Here is a 14,774-nt window from a genome sequence, read left to right as displayed (position 1 = left end):
TCAACCAGATGAGGATGCTAAACCGGCTACTAAGCATGCTAATCACAAGGTCTACAAAAGCACACACCAAAGACGAACAGGAAGGGAGATCGATGTAAAGAAAGGTAAGGTAAATGAATCCCTTTTATTTTATATTCAACCCTCCTTCAAAGTACTGAAAAAGCCAGAAACAAAGCTGACGGCGCTAAAGCAGATAAATAAAAAGCGTTGGCGACACCATCTATTAACCAACCACGACCCTCCACGGCATCATGTGTATCTTTTGTATCTTTCTTTTCAAGTGATAGACCACACACACACACACAGCAGAAGCATGGCTTCTAACCAACCACTCACGCCCAAGCCTAAGCCTCTTCACCACCCTTGTCCTCTGCCTCCAAAGGCTTCACGTTCCCACTTCCATCCCTAGTGACATGCTCCGCGACAATAGTCTCTCCAGCAGTGTTAGTCACCAGGGACTTGACCTCTTCCTTTGACACCTCTTCGTCGGGGACAGAGCCAGTGTTAGAGGAGTTAGTAACCTCGGTATCAGCATCTGCTGCCTCGGCCTTTGCTGACGCAGTAGTGGCATCGCGCTTATCTTCTACCTTTACGGTGGCTTCAGAAGCAGCAGTCTCGGCCTTCTCAGCTTCGACGGCTTCGACGGGTTCTGGAGCGGGAGCTTCGGTCGAAGTAGGGGTATCAGCCGGAGCAGAAGATTCGGCCTCGGTTTCGGCTTCGGTCTCATCCTGAGCCTTCAACTCCCGCTCGATGGCGGGGGTGGAGGGGAAAGCACCTGGTGCTTCGGGGGTGATAGCCTCGGGGAGAGGACTGGGCTCGGACTCGGGCTCGGGGGTCTTTTCCTCCTTAGTCTCTTCCTTTGGTGCCTCCTCCTGATCCTCATTCTGGACAGGCTCAGGAACAAGCTTTTCTACCACAGCCTTGGCCTCGTCCTTGACATTCTCGAGCGTGGGCTTCTCAGCCTCGGTCTCGGTCTTGGACTCAGCCTTAACCTCTTCCGTCTTCTCCTTAGGCTTCTCCTCTTCTAGTGCCTTCAACTCAGCAACACCAACACTAACACCACCCTCCTCACTCTCAGGGTCAATAGCCCAATAACTAATCGAAACCGAGAAGCTCAACTTCGGACCAGCCGCCTCCTTCTTCTCGTCAACCACCGCCGGCGCCGGCGCCGCAGCAGCCGCAGCCGCAGCCTTAGCAGCTGCAGGCGCCCTCCTCTGGGGACCCCTCGCCCTGCCCTTCCTAGCATCACTAAGCGGCACCTTCTCCTTCTTCTCCTCCTTCTCCTGCTCCTCAGCCGGCGCCTCCTCCTTCTTAGCGGGCATTTGCGGGCCGAGACGCAAGCGATTGTTAAGGTCGTTCATGAAACCGGCCTGCAAAGCGGCGATCTTAGAGCCCATCGGACGAGCGGGGACGGCGGGCTTTTGACGCGGAGGAGCGGCGGCCTCGGCGGGTTCGAGACCACCGGATGTGGGAGACGCCTTGACGGGGCGGGCGGGAATGGCGGGCTTGGCGGCCGGCTTGGGCTTGGGACGGTCGGGGATGGATGGGCGCGAAGGAAGAGATGGGCGGGCGGGGATCGCCGGGGGTGAGGGCTTTCGTTCTGTGACTACGGCGGGAGTGGGGGCAGGCTCTTTTGGCTCGGGGGTCTTGTCTTCGATCTCGGGCTTCTCAGCAATCTCCTCGTCAATCTTGGGCTCAGGCAACTCTGTACGGGGAGAGACTTGGGGAGACTCGGCTGTGGCCTCCTCCGTCTGCTCCTCGTCCTGCTGGGGGGTAGAAACCTCGGTCTGCAGCTGCAAGCTCTCCGGGCTATCCTCCCAAACATCGCGGCTAGGGAACCTCTGGGCCATGGCCGGCCTGGCCTTGGCAGCCTCCTTCTTCACTTCCTGCAGAAGATGGGGCTGGCCCTGAACCCAGGAAGGTTTTTGCTGGTGCGAAGAAGACTTGGGAATACTCGACTTGACGAAACCATCGGGGCCGTTTTCCCGGGCTTCCTTTTCGGCAAGCTCTTCTTGTTGACGAGCAAAGGCTTGAGCAAAGGTCTCGCCCTCGCGAGGTTCTACCTGGGGCTTGGCCTGCTCCTGACCCTCTTCCTCTTGCTGCTCCGCGGAGGGTTCCGGAGTGGAAACTTCGGCAGTGTACATGGTACTGCTGGGGGCGTCCTCCCAGACGTCAGCACTGGGGAAGCGGCGCTTGTGTTCGGTCTTGGGCCGCAAGGGCACCTCAGGCTTCTTCGCGGGTTGTTCGTCATCCTTGAAAAGGGGCTCATATTCCTCAACATCCTCGAGAGGAGTAGAGCGCATCTCGTAAGAGTTTTCCCTGTAGATGCTGGTCGGTCTGCTATTCGGGCGGCTCTTGTGCTCAGCATGTTCGCGGCGCTCAGGCACAACGGCCGGTTCGTGATCATAAGGAGATGGGTTCTTTGCAACCTCATCCTCGGCAAGGATGGGCGCAGTGTACTCTTCCTCCTCTTCAGCCACCGGTGCCGATCCGTCCATGGACTTGCCTCTGGAGTGGCGACGGCTGGGCTCATCCACGTGAATCACGTTTTTGGGTTCTTCATCCTCCTCAAGAGCGCGGGGTTCCCCACCGTCGTCTTGTAAAGCAAAGGTTGGCTTGACAGGAGACTTGCGCCGGGAGGAACTAGGGCGGGGAGATGCGACGCGGGAGGTAGACTCCTCGATGGCTTGCCATCCGATCTGCTCGCTGGGGGTACCGGGATAGTTTTGGACACCTGTGGGCAGAATATGTTAGCCAGAAGCAAACATAGCAGTGAATGCATACGAGTGATGCTTACCAAGACCCGCTCCACGACTGGCAGTCTCGCGGACAATCTTGTTCAGGTTCTCACTGCTCATGGCGAAGTCGTTGGAACGATCGTACTGATAAGGCGTGTGCTCCTTCTTGAGCGCCTCGGGGTGCTTGTCAAAATAAGCCTTTTCAAGCTTGTCCACGGCAAACACACCATGGCCATGAAGGCCATAGCTGCCGGGAGGAAGGCCGCCGCGGGAAGAAGTCCTACGAGTGTGATTCTTCGCCTTTTCGGCAGTTGCGCCAGGAGCAGGCGATGGAGCCTGGACATCACCAGCGTTCTTGTACATGGGCACTTGCTGGCCAATCTGGGGAATACCATGCTCGTCTTCCAAGTCCACCGACAGCTGGCTGGTAGTGCTAGCTTTCTTCTTGAGACTCCTGTTGGCCGGAAGGACATGTGTAGACTCGTCGTGGCTGCTAGGACGGCCAATTCCAAAGGCTGCAGCTCTGTCGCTATCGGTGCGCGTAACGGCCATGATGCGCTGCTTGGCATGAGCAGGAGGCAGGGACGGCTTGGGCGCATGGAGCTTGAGATCGTGGCCGATGGTCCTAGTTTGCTCCGGGGTAGTACTTTGCTCGCTGGAAGGAGGATTCTCGGTGATGTTGGCATATTCCATGCCCTCTTGGCCGAGGGACGGCAGGTCAACAGACGTAGATCTCTTGATGTCCTCGCCATTGTGACCGTTGCGCAGGGGATGCGCAGACTTGGGTTGAATAGGTCCCTCGTTAAGAGGCGAAGGCGCAAAGCGGTTCGGATTCGGGCTCATGGAGCGATCGATGCGGTTCTTAAGCGGGCGTGGAGGGATCATTGGGGCTGGCTGTTTTTCCGTACTCCTAGACGGTCTAGGGGGGATGGGAGGCTGGGATGCTGTGGTAGACATGGTGATACCTGGGCTCGGGACGAGTCGAAGCTATGTATGTATGTACCGTGCGTATAGTGGTAAATCTGGCTCAGTGACCAATGTCTCGGTTCTCTGGATATGGCTGTCGAGGTGTGAAGCACGTCGGTATCAGAGGCAGTGGCGGGTAGTACGATGGGTCGTGTAGTATCGTCAAAGTCGAAGTCACTCGTGTAAGTGGCCCGGTACTAAAGTGACTATAACAGGAACGTGCGCCTTGGGGTTAGCACAGGTTCTTTACCATGTATTCACAGGAACAAGTCAATGGTACCCGATGTCAAAGGAACACTGGGATGTAAGATAAGTGCGCCTGGCAAGCACAAGGATGTGTTGAAGGTGAGGGAAGTGGGTGTGTGTGCTTGGTGAGCTTTCGTGATATTATGGGTGGTGATACGGCAGTGTGCGGCCAGAAAGGGGCAACCCGGCGGAGAAGCTGGGCTTCCGGATCGCCTCCCCCTTGGTCACCGCTTATGGGCTTGGACGGTTCGCCATAGTCTGGAAACACCGCGCTTGCGCCCATTCGCTTGGGATCCAGTGCGTCTCGGCTGTTCGGTTGGCGCGGCTCTCTTCTTTGTTGGGGGGGGGGGGGGGGGGGGGGGGGGGGCATCGTGAAAAGGTATTCCAAGACTTTGCTCACGCAGCCTTCCGCCTCACAAGATAAGAAGTCTTGTCACTGCCATGGAAACTTGTACCGAGAAGCCCGGTACTGTCTGATAAGACGATGCCGGGGACTTTTCTTTGCAATAGCAGTACATGTAGCTGGCTGATGAGCTTCCACGTCTGGACATGGCTATCGCGGGAAAGAAGGAGATCACCATTGCCCCTCCGCTTGCACATGTACAAGCTTCAAGTTGATGCCCTTTTGTCCTTTCCCAGCTTCTCAGCTCCACGAATGACTCAAAATTATCCGACCCCTTCTGCCAATTCGGGGCTGCGGAGACTCCGCCGGCTCGGTGAGGTTGACATGGAAGGTGGTGTTGTGTCCATGTCGTGGCTGGGCAGATGTTGGGGCAGGATGGAAAAGATGGATGGTGGGGGACGGCATGTGTCAAGGTGCCAGCAGAAAGGCCGGCGCTTGCTCAAGCCCGTGGAAGCTGAATCAGACGGATGGGATGGATGGATGGCGTGTGCCACGGTACTGCACTCACCTAGAGATAAGGTTCCGTGTTGACAACGCAAGTATAATGGTGGTGGTGTTGACGGGCGATTAGGTTCATAGGAAGGGTTGAGTTGGGGTCAATTGGGAAACTTGAAAGAGTAAGATGGATGGATGATGGCCTCTCTTCCTTGCTTTCCCTGTTCTTTAATAAGAAGCTTGAGTCAGTGCAAGTCGAAGTAATAATGGAAACAAATGTATTGGCGACGGATGGACTGAACTCGGTGGGCGGCGCGCTGGCCACTTATATCGTCTTTGTTATCATATGTACAAACAGTGAGAGACTGAGAATGTCCGTCACTTCATCATGCATGCCGCACTAATTAATACTCGAAATACTGTCCCGACGACTGTCTATCCGCACAATGAATTGTCTGCTTCCATGACCAATTGGGGCATTCATCTGCAATAGCATGTGCATCGTCAATGGCCTCATTGGGCTTAGGACAAAGTGCCCCAATGCCCCTCATCGTCATTTGGCGATTCAACCGCCATGGTACCGCAAAAGTACCGCCAAAAGCCGTCATCTGATGGGGCATATACAGTATCATTCATTGTACTGTTACACGGTACGATTCGACCGGTTCCTGATCGGTGCCTGCTCTTCACAATGTAGCCATCTGACCGTCAAATTCTGCAGCCCAGCCGAGTCCGTTCATTCATGATGAGTATCAACTAACTGCTATGATCCCAACCCTCTTTTTTGTCCTCGAGTCAAAATTCAATGTTGTGGTTTTCTAGATAGGTTCACAGACGGGCAGCTCGAGCACTCAATCGACTGAAGTGAGGTGCCCTGCCCTGCCCGCGGTGCTCATCAAGGTGCCCGCACGCCTCAAAGCTTCCCCTGGCAGCGCCTCAAAAAGAACATTTCAGGTTTTCCAGCGTTAAACCCCTTTCAGTCATCCCCTGGCACCCGAGGCCCCGTCATACTGTATCTCTACCCCACCATTGCCCCACCTCTTTGAGATGCAACAACGACCTGAGCTGCCAAAAGGAAGGAAGCTAGAGAGTTCCTTCTCAAACGGCCCAGCTCTGCAATCGAGGCCCAAGTGACGTGCAGAATTTTTACCACAGTACTTCATAACATTGGACATCTGACGGACTGTCTCCCTTTTCTTTTCCCGTCCTTCCGTCTCTCCCTGCTCCTCCTTTCTGTCTATCAACAGCCAGCTCGAGCACGTTTGTTTTGTTCCTATCGAGCATCAGGCCCCGAGATGGAGAGCGGATACACTTTGAATAAGTGGGGCCTGTAGTCCTGATCTGCCTTCTGCCCTTCTTTCCCCTCCACTTCATGACATGGGTCTCGATATTATTCTTGATGAGACCTTCGTCGGAAACAACACCAGTGAACAAGAGCACAACGTATTGTTATCATGGTTATCGTACTGTAGTGAGGCTACTATCGACGCACTCTACTAGCGAGACGGCAGCTCCGGTGAAAAAGTCCAAGACTCCGGGCCGTTCCCCTCATCTCCTCCTCTCCTCATCTTCCCTCTCGGTCCCAAGAGATGTTGGGAATGCAGCAAGCCCCAAAAAAAGAGTACACAATTCGCAAAGCCCCAGGCCAATCACAACCGAAACACAACGTTGTGCCCAAACCCAACGGTGACCGCTTCTTTACGCCAGGGCAAGCTTCTATGCGATTTGACGCACCTCTTGCATATTTACGAGCTATATATGAAGCTCAAAGTATACGACAGGTACCAGTCTTTATCTCGTCAGACTGGGGCTGAACGTGTTGGCTCCTTGCCAGCCGAACACGTATTGTACCATAGCTCTTAGCCGCCGTTCACGATAGCAAAAGCTTCGGTCTTTTACAAAAGGTACCTTCTTTTTATCGTGTCCATGTGCTAGTCGTAAAATTCAAGCGAATGAATCTCGAGATCGTGATCCCTCTTTTCTTTTGGGAAGAGAGAATCTCGAAGAAGGGTCGACAAGAAATCAAACCTTCAAATGACGCAATCTCCATTTGATCGTCAAGCTCCAGGACTACATAACATCCGTCATATCATCCCACACACAACAACGGACGGAGACAACCCTTTGACCTTTCAGTTGTTGAACAACCTCCTCCCGTGGCAACAACGTCGGTTTTCTTAGTTAACAGAAACTCGAACAACCACAAATCGGAACAGTCATCCCGAAAAGCCAAGATCGCGGGGAAGCCCATTTGAACCTACACAATCGCGGCACAAGAAACAAACCCACTGCAAACCTGTATGACGGACCATTCAATTCTTGATACGCCCAGAAAAAAAAAAAAAAAAAAAAAAAAACGCCCTCTCTTTTGGTACAACAACTTTCACGATACCAGCCATGTATCATGTCAATCCCTCGCTCCGTCCGTTTCCCACAGTGTTTTTCAACAACAGGCCTCTGCAGTGCCACAGCGAAGACAAACCGATGGTTCAAGGCAAACCATAACCGAGAAACAAACTGAATAGAAATGCTGATAACTTGGCCGTTTCATGCAAGACATCTACACTAAACTACAGCCGAGATCGCCAAAAGGTAAGGCGGTCAACACACACACACACACAAATCGCCGTTCATCTCTCAAGCAAGGTCGATCCAGGTACTGTATATACATACATACATATATACATACATACATATTTACCGCCGACCTGTCTCTAACGAACCCATCCATCCCCATGACACACTCAACCCCAACTTTTTGTTTCCACACTATGTATCGTAGCACGAAACCGCCCGTTTCCTACTTCGATAATCATTTGATCAATCACAAGACCAATTGTCGCTTTCTTTTCTACATGCAGTGTGCAAGTCTGTACCTACTTACTCGTCTGCCTCAATTCCTCAAGGGGTTTCGCTTAAAAAGGTCAAAATCGCGGGGAAGTTACACGTCTAGTTGGTCCTAGTTGGTTGACCACCAGGGATCATGACAATTATACATAAAATGTATGTAATTAGCAATAGGTAATTGGTTGGGCTTTGTTGTTTGTTCTCAATTGAGCGAGGACGACAGCCCCTTGGCCTTTTCGTGGCATTGACCGGTATACCTATCCCATACTTTATACTATGATGTTTATGGAGCATTCGTTCTCTGGTCGAGTTACACGGAACAACGAAACGGATTGTGATATTAAATACTTCCACGAAATAAAAGTAAGAAACAATAGTTTCCGGGCACGGTATACCTTGGTGAAAGTTGGTTGTAGTTAGTGTATAACCCATCTGTTGAAATGTCAGATGTCAAAGATGAATGAAGAGGAAGATACTTGTAGAAGAGGCTAAGCTACATCGGACGGAAGAGCCAAGGAAGGGTTCCTGTATGCGATGTCAGATGGACATGGGAGACCAAAGAGACCAGATGGAAACTCAAGGCATCTGAAATGTGCTGGCATGTGCTATGATAACGGGGGACTGGAGCCTGCCTACTTAGGTATTTTATGATGCGGACTGTTAACCACTTTCCTCAGGATGGATGATAATGCAAGCTTGTCTGTCTATGTCCCTCCGGAGTTGGTTCAATGTTTCCAAGATGTCGGGTTATTCGTCAGTGACAGACAGCTGGGCATGTCCGGCTAACTGTGAGTAATAGACCAGTATAGAAGTCGTCCACCTTGTCCGCTGCAAGGGAAGAAGTGTCCTGACACTTTCAGTAGCTGGGAAAAGGCTTGAACACGATCACATGCACTGAATTGGGCGAGCTCGGATGTATAGACCAACGAATAATGTTTCATTTCAATACACTATATAAAGCTGGAGCTAATCGGAGCAAGGGCGAGCCAAGGCCCACCGTCCTCGGATCTATTCTCCACGCCCGTCTTTCAGTCCTTCATATGAAACAAGTTTCCACTGAAGAGAAAGCGTTAGCCACGTCTCTCTTGCTTGCTAATGTGTTCCAATGGTTATGTTTTGGGCAAAACAGGAAGTGAATGCAAGCTGTAATCTCAGAAGGAACAATTGGTACAGTCCACGTATGGCTGTATCAATACCTCATCACCCGAAGGCATAGGAATCCCTTTTATCATCATGTACAGCAGCAATGGGAAGGAGAAGAGTGGTGATAGGATGGCAAGAGGGAGAGACGGAGTAAGGAGAAGTCGTACCTTTTTATGGTATGATAACGTTATGTTACAACAGCATCATATTCAACACTAGCATGGTTGTGATGAAGCTGCCCAGAAGGACCCTCCCAGCGACACCAAAACTCTGATACACCATGCATGCCATCGAAAGTCCATGACCACCTTCAAATTCTATTCCAGGTGCGTCTGGTGCCCAATCGCGACTTGGATGCGGCGGATGTGCCGTCTCTGACCATACCACATCTGTTTCGACCACGGCCACCACTTGGTGCGGAAACAATGAGTCGTCATGGAATCTCGCAGCTTCCTACAGCTCCCGGTTGCTAGCCACGGCAAGGTCCACCATCGCGGTGTTTTAACTTCTGTCAAGATCGCAACAGATCGTCGCCGACTGGACCTCGCCAGGCAGGCAGCCAGGCAGCCTAGCGAAGCATGCCGTCCATGCTGTTTGTGAAGCTCTCGGCGTTTGTCAAGGAATCTGCACCAATTGTTAGCCTTCTGTTGTATTAGACAGACGCATTGTTTGTAAAGTATAGAAAAAAGCAAAGATTTGCAAGGTGTGTCAGACTGTTGAGCTTGATATATTAAGTGTTCAACATAGAGATTCAGTTGTTTGAAGAAGAATAAGTCATCATCCGTGGGGGGTTTGGTTGACAAAAAAAATGCGATTGTGTCTTACCTGTTTGAAGTTAGTCAACGACGGCGCCGGTGCGCCAACTGTCTCTGTTGTGATGGCATCGACAGAGACGCAAGAAGTTGGGACGGAAAAAAAAGTTGGAAGAGAAAAGGCTTCGAAACCCCTGCCGCGGATTTTATGCTGGCGAGAAGCAAATGAAAAGGAAAGCTTGGACCACTCACAGCGCGATCGCACAGCCAGCCGCCTGTCGGGCGTGACAGTACCCCGCTTTTAGCTGAGACCAAAATTTAACCCCACCGTGAACCTTCACTTCTGCGAACGGTATCGCGATCGGTCAGTCACAGGCCACAGCCCGGCCACAGCCCAGGCACAAGGCAGGCGGCACGCAGTCGCCATAGCGCCTTGGGCGGGCAACAACAGCCTGTCGTCCCTCCCCAGCAGTAGTGAGTGGGCACCTGATATTCCCCTCCCCCCCCCCCCCCCCCCCCACCAGCCTCCATCATTGGGTACTGACAAACTTCGAACTACGAAAGAGGCCAATATAATATCAACACCACCCGCCATTCACCGATTCTCTTTTCCTCCGCTTCTTCTGCCCGACGTCTTGCTCTAGCCATACTCTTGCATATTACTCATTTCGAAACCTTTATAAAAAGTTTCCAGCAAAACAACCGCCAAAATGTCTCTCGGTAAGTACGCATGGCCAACAATGAGGCGGGAAGGCCGCACGAGCAGGCAGACAGTCAGACAGGCTCTCGGTCGAAGCTCTCGGTCCAGCCCAATCCAGCTTTCCCCATGGCTACCGTGTTATCGCCGCGATGGCAGTCAATAAGCAACAGAGAGTATTATGATTGCTAACCTCTTGGCCTCCATGACAGACTTCACCGCTATCGCCAGTGAGTAGAATCCGACCATGCACGAGCTCGAGCCGCTCCCCCTTCGACGTTACCGGAGAACATTTAGACGATATGGGGATCAAGTCTCTAGAAAGAGGAGGGCCTGGGCAGAACGAGGGCAAGAGGCGGGCAGACCAGAACAGCGCTCCCACCATGATGACTATTGCTGCCGCAATCGACTGAGCTGAACCTAACACCACGCTTTTTTCGCCTAACAGCGCAATTCGTTGCCCACTACTACTCTACCTTCGATTCCGACCGCAAGAACCTCGCTGGTCTCTACGTACGATTCCCTCTTCCAGACTTTTCACCGAAGCCGACAATGATGCGCTCATTCATGACGTACACGCGCATGTCGACGAGTGCACAGGAGATGGACATGTATGCTGACATAATCACACCACCATACAGCGCGACAACTCTATGCTCACCTTCGAGGGTGCCCAGTCTCTCGGTGCCCAGGGTATTACTGAGAAGCTTACTGTAAGTCTGCGCCTGCCGAACCAAAAGCCTGTAGGGACATGAGGGTCAGGGAAACTGACAGAGCAACCCAACAGTCTCTCCCATTCCAGAAGGTCAAGCACGAGTACGGCCCGCCCGATGCTCAGCCCACCGCTACCGGTGGTATCATCATCCTTGTCACCGGCCAGCTTATTGTAGGTAATATCCGTGAACGCTGAAGCACAGGACTGTTGCCATCTAACATCCCGGACAGGTCGATGACGAGCAGCGCCCTCTTGGCTACTCTCAGGCTTTCCAGCTCTCCCAGGACGCCTCTGGCCAGTGGTTTGTCTTCAACGACATTTTCAAGCTTGTCCTTCTCTAAGCGAGTAGGTGGTGGATGTGTGTGAAGAGATGTTTTGATTATCTGAAGAGGTGGATGAATACCAAGGAAATCAAAGAAATGTCCAAAAGACGGGACTATTGCGTTTGTGTGCATGACTGAACGAGAATATCTTTTCTGCGCGCCTGTCTTCCTGGTGTATGTGTTGCTGCTTGCTTCGTGTGTAACGAACGGAAGAAGATGGATGAAGCCGAGTTCGGCTGTCGACTGTTGATGCTGAGGGGCCGGGCCTTCTCGATAGACTATGTATGAACACCGAGGTATAGGGGTCCACGATGATAAACGAAGTTTACTGTCATCAGGTCATCCCAGGCTTGGCATTGAGATGTTCAGTTGGCGATCTCGGAAGAAGGCTTGGCTTTGCGCCCAAGCCTTTAGCTTGTGGCATGTCACTCGCTGGAACATTCCATGACGATGACCGCTCACTTGCTACCGAGAGGCTAGCGAGAGAGGCATCATCTATCAGATGGGCCGCGTAACGTCGTCGTCAGCGGACGAGGCTTCCAACAAAGACCACAAGGTGCTGCCTGGCAACTTGACGATGTTGATGGATGATGAGAGCAACATCATCTGAGGGATAAGCAGTCATGTCATAGCGGGGTCTACGGCAGGGGAAACAAGTACATAAAGAAGTCCCCTGACCCTGAAACCGTTGAATACGCTCGAAATCGTTATCCCCTCGCTTGTTGAACCTAAAGTGCTTCATCGAAGCTCCCTTTCGGTTTCATCAAGGGAGCACTCAGTGAACAGGAAGAACAAGGGGTCCAATCATCGGCTCAGCGCATCCGTTTACACGCTAAACCGGGCAAGCGTGACACAACCTAGCAGGCAGCCAGGCACAGCAGCACCGCCACTGTCAGGCCGGCACTTGAAAGCACCTCACCGGCCACACTCCTACATTTGGCGCTCACCTTGGGCCCTTGGCATGCCCATTGTACCTTCCGTTGCAGGGCGTCGAACCGCTACGAATGCCATCCGTCAACCTCCAATCAGTTGAGGCTTACGTTACTTTTGGCGGAACCTCCTCCTCCAATTCAACTAATCACTTCCCGGTCTCACATCACTTCACATTACGTCGACTGCTGCTATACCCTCACGAGCTCTTCAACAATCGTTGATTTGACTGTTAGTGGCTTCTCAGTAAACCAAAACCTCAAGATCCCCTCAACAAACAAAAACAGAAACCCACTGTTTTCCGGGTAGCCCGCCACTCGCCGGTCGACGACCCCAACCCAGACCCCATCCAGATCCAGCATCGGCATTTGGACCATACCGTCTCTGTCGACGGACGGAGATCCGACCCGACCGACTGGAGGATCTTCTCTTTACCGCCCAGCCTCATACTTTGCTCACCTCTTTCTCTCGCGCTTTCTTTTTCTCTCCACAAGGCGATTCGGCAGGACACGACAACACAATAAACGGCCTACAGCACCGAGCATAAAGCCTCTTTGGAAAAGGACATCAAGGGGGAATCCGGGACGTACTACTGTCAATTCCCATTGTTGCCGAAACGAACGAAGCAACCACCAACCAACCAACCACCTGTTTCCTACAGCAAGCGAGTGGAAGCGACAGCAACAAAGACCGCCGGATAGGTCCCTCAATAATCAACTCTCCTCCTCAACTACCTGCTCCCAACAACCAAGCAACAACTACAACTACTCGCGAGCGAGCTAGTAAAGGACGACTTTTACGAAACGAAACGAACTTTGAACTACGAGTTACGATAGCAAGATACGAATCGGCGGGCACGGCCAAACCACCAACCACAGAAGAAAAAAAGGAGTAAACGAATAGCTTCAGAAATCTAGCCAAGATGACGCTCAAGGACGAATTCGCGACGCGCAACTTCAGTATGTGTCTTTCTTGTCTTCTCCTCCCCATCCGTCCCCTCTGCCCCTCCGCCCCTCCCCGGCGCTGATCCCCCTCGGCGTCGGCGCAAGCTCCACCGACGCCGATGGGATGTGTAACGGGAATCTGCTCATCATGATGCAATAAGCACCTTGCTGACTGAAGTACTTTCTCACAGGTATCTATGGACAATGGTGAGCACACACAGTCCCTTCGTTTGCGTAGCCGGCGCAAGCTAGCTACGTCTTACGCACCGCCTCTGTCGATGCTCCTCGAGAGCAAGCTTGAAGCAGCTGGAGCTGTTTTCTCGACAACTCTTCAGCCGTCGAAGATAAACCCAATAGACCAGAGACAGACATCCCCATCACCTGAAGCCCAAAAAAAAAACAGGAAAGCTAACCAACCACACACCCCGCAGGCTCGGCATTCTCTCCATGATCCTCTGCTTTGCCCTTGGCATTGCCAACATCTTCACCTTTAGACCCATCATCATTGTCTTCTCTGTCATCACTCTGTAAGATGCTCTGCCATATCTTCACTCCCCTCTTTTCCCCCTTCAAAAGCACTAATCCCGCGTCACACACACAGGTGCTTCTCCTTTGTGATTCTCTTCGTCGAAGTCCCTCTCCTCCTCCGCATCTGCCCGACCTCGCCCACCTTCGATAACCTCATCCGCAAGATCTCGACCAACTACACGCGCGCCGCCGCTTACGGCGTTATGGCCGTCGTCGTCTTCTTGTCCTGCATCGATCGCACCACGTCCCTCCTTGTCCCCGGCATCTTCCTGTCGTTCACGGGTATCTGCTACGCTCTGGCGGCGCTCAAGGGTCAGGCATTTGTGGGAAGCAAGACGCTGGGTGGAGCGGGTGTGGCGCAGATGATTGTATAAGTCAAGCGCGAGCACACGAGAAACAGCAAGGGGAGAGAAAGTGAGGAGGGAATGGGGGAATTTGGTACTTGAACTGCAAGAAAGTACTTTCCATGAGATGGGAGTACGGAAGTAAGGGAAAAATGATCAAAACAGGGAATACAAAAGTTTTGGGTCAAAGGGGGGGTGGTTAGCGTCAGTATGGGTGGGAGTGTACGTACTGACCAAAAAAAAGGAGGAAAAATAATGGATGGGTATACGTCGAGTGAAAGAAGATGCAGGGGGTTGGGTTCATTATAGACAGGGCGGAAAAGGGAGGGACACTTTTCGGAAGACAAGAGTGATGCCGGAAAAAAAAGGGAATCCGCTCGTGTCAGTCGTGTTGTTGCTGGACTGTTTGAATGAATTACTATTCACATTATAAGGGGAGAGAGGTCTCCCCATGTTCATCTATCTATCGTATTGCTTGTTTGCGTGTGTGTTTCTGTAGGGATGATACCAATAACAAGACTAGTGATTTCTTTGATTCAAGCGTTCACTTTCTCTCACAACATGCTAATATTTTCTCTGTTTATTAAGCAACATGACGGGTGTTCAGTTTTGCTTCAGATACAATCACTATGAAATTCAGTTTAGTTCAGTTCAGTTCAGCTCAACTGGTTCACCACTGCAGACTCTTCAGCTTTTCCATATGGGGGACAACTACATAGAATGAGTCTTATATGGTTAAGGTAGGTTGTTGGTACCAGGCCTG

At 52.0% G+C, this 14,774-nt stretch overlaps 4 protein-coding genes across 4 annotated transcripts; 2 read left to right on the top strand and 2 right to left on the bottom strand.

The window, feature by feature from the left end:
* Positions 1-22: 22 nt before the first annotated feature.
* Positions 23-3,861, bottom strand: B0T23DRAFT_152211 (uncharacterized protein). The gene is made up of 2 exons (XM_062832556.1): positions 2,798-3,861; positions 23-2,734 (listed from the first exon to the last, which is right to left on the bottom strand). Exons 1-2 carry the CDS (start codon positions 3,693-3,695, stop codon positions 345-347), a joined length of 3,288 nt encoding a protein of 1,095 aa, XP_062693344.1. The 5' UTR covers positions 3,696-3,861; the 3' UTR covers positions 23-344.
* Positions 3,862-7,631: 3,770 nt separating this feature from the next.
* B0T23DRAFT_152201 (uncharacterized protein) lies at positions 7,632-8,263 on the bottom strand. Its single transcript, XM_062832555.1, has one exon. It carries the CDS (start codon positions 8,065-8,067, stop codon positions 7,738-7,740), a length of 330 nt encoding a protein of 109 aa, XP_062693343.1. The 5' UTR covers positions 8,068-8,263; the 3' UTR covers positions 7,632-7,737.
* A 2,396-nt stretch (positions 8,264-10,659) lies between these two features.
* B0T23DRAFT_152108 (nuclear transport factor 2) lies at positions 10,660-11,593 on the top strand (the record flags this gene model as incomplete). The annotated part of the gene is made up of 4 exons (XM_062832554.1): positions 10,660-10,740; positions 10,869-10,940; positions 11,015-11,113; positions 11,173-11,593. Coding segments are annotated over 4 exons (363 nt in total), but the record flags the coding sequence as incomplete, so codon positions are not given.
* Positions 11,594-12,845: 1,252 nt separating this feature from the next.
* Positions 12,846-14,231, top strand: B0T23DRAFT_152088 (uncharacterized protein). Its single transcript, XM_062832553.1, has 4 exons — positions 12,846-13,154; positions 13,331-13,346; positions 13,571-13,666; positions 13,741-14,231. The coding sequence occupies exons 1-4, from the start codon at positions 13,118-13,120 to the stop codon at positions 14,039-14,041; spliced, it is 450 nt and encodes a 149-aa protein (XP_062693341.1). The 5' UTR covers positions 12,846-13,117; the 3' UTR covers positions 14,042-14,231.
* The last annotated feature ends 543 nt before the right edge of the window (positions 14,232-14,774 follow it).

The sequence above is a fragment of the Neurospora hispaniola genome (genome assembly GCF_033458365.1).
Source record: "Neurospora hispaniola strain FGSC 10403 chromosome Unknown B0T23scaffold_4, whole genome shotgun sequence".
NCBI classification, from domain to species: domain Eukaryota; kingdom Fungi; phylum Ascomycota; class Sordariomycetes; order Sordariales; family Sordariaceae; genus Neurospora; species Neurospora hispaniola.
The sequence above is the reverse complement of the archived record's forward strand: the minus strand, read 5'-3'. Positions and strand labels throughout refer to the sequence as shown.

What these genes read in the sequence shown, in the direction of transcription:
- B0T23DRAFT_152211 (XM_062832556.1), bottom strand. Translation starts at nt 3,695, where the DNA reads ATGTCTACCACAGCATCCCAGCCTCCCATCCCCCCTAGACCGTCTAGG. An exon ending in CAGTCGTGGAGCGGGTCTTG is followed by an intron (nt 2,735 to 2,797) that starts GTAAGCATCACT and finishes TTCTGCCCACAG; the next exon opens with GTGTCCAAAACTATCCCGGT.
- B0T23DRAFT_152201 (XM_062832555.1), bottom strand. Translation starts at nt 8,067, where the DNA reads ATGGGTTATACACTAACTACAACCAACTTTCACCAAGGTATACCGTGC.
- B0T23DRAFT_152088 (XM_062832553.1), top strand. Translation starts at nt 13,118, where the DNA reads ATGACGCTCAAGGACGAATTCGCGACGCGCAACTTCA. An exon ending in GTCTTCTCTGTCATCACTCT is followed by an intron (nt 13,667 to 13,740) that starts GTAAGATGCTCT and finishes TCACACACACAG; the next exon opens with GTGCTTCTCCTTTGTGATTC.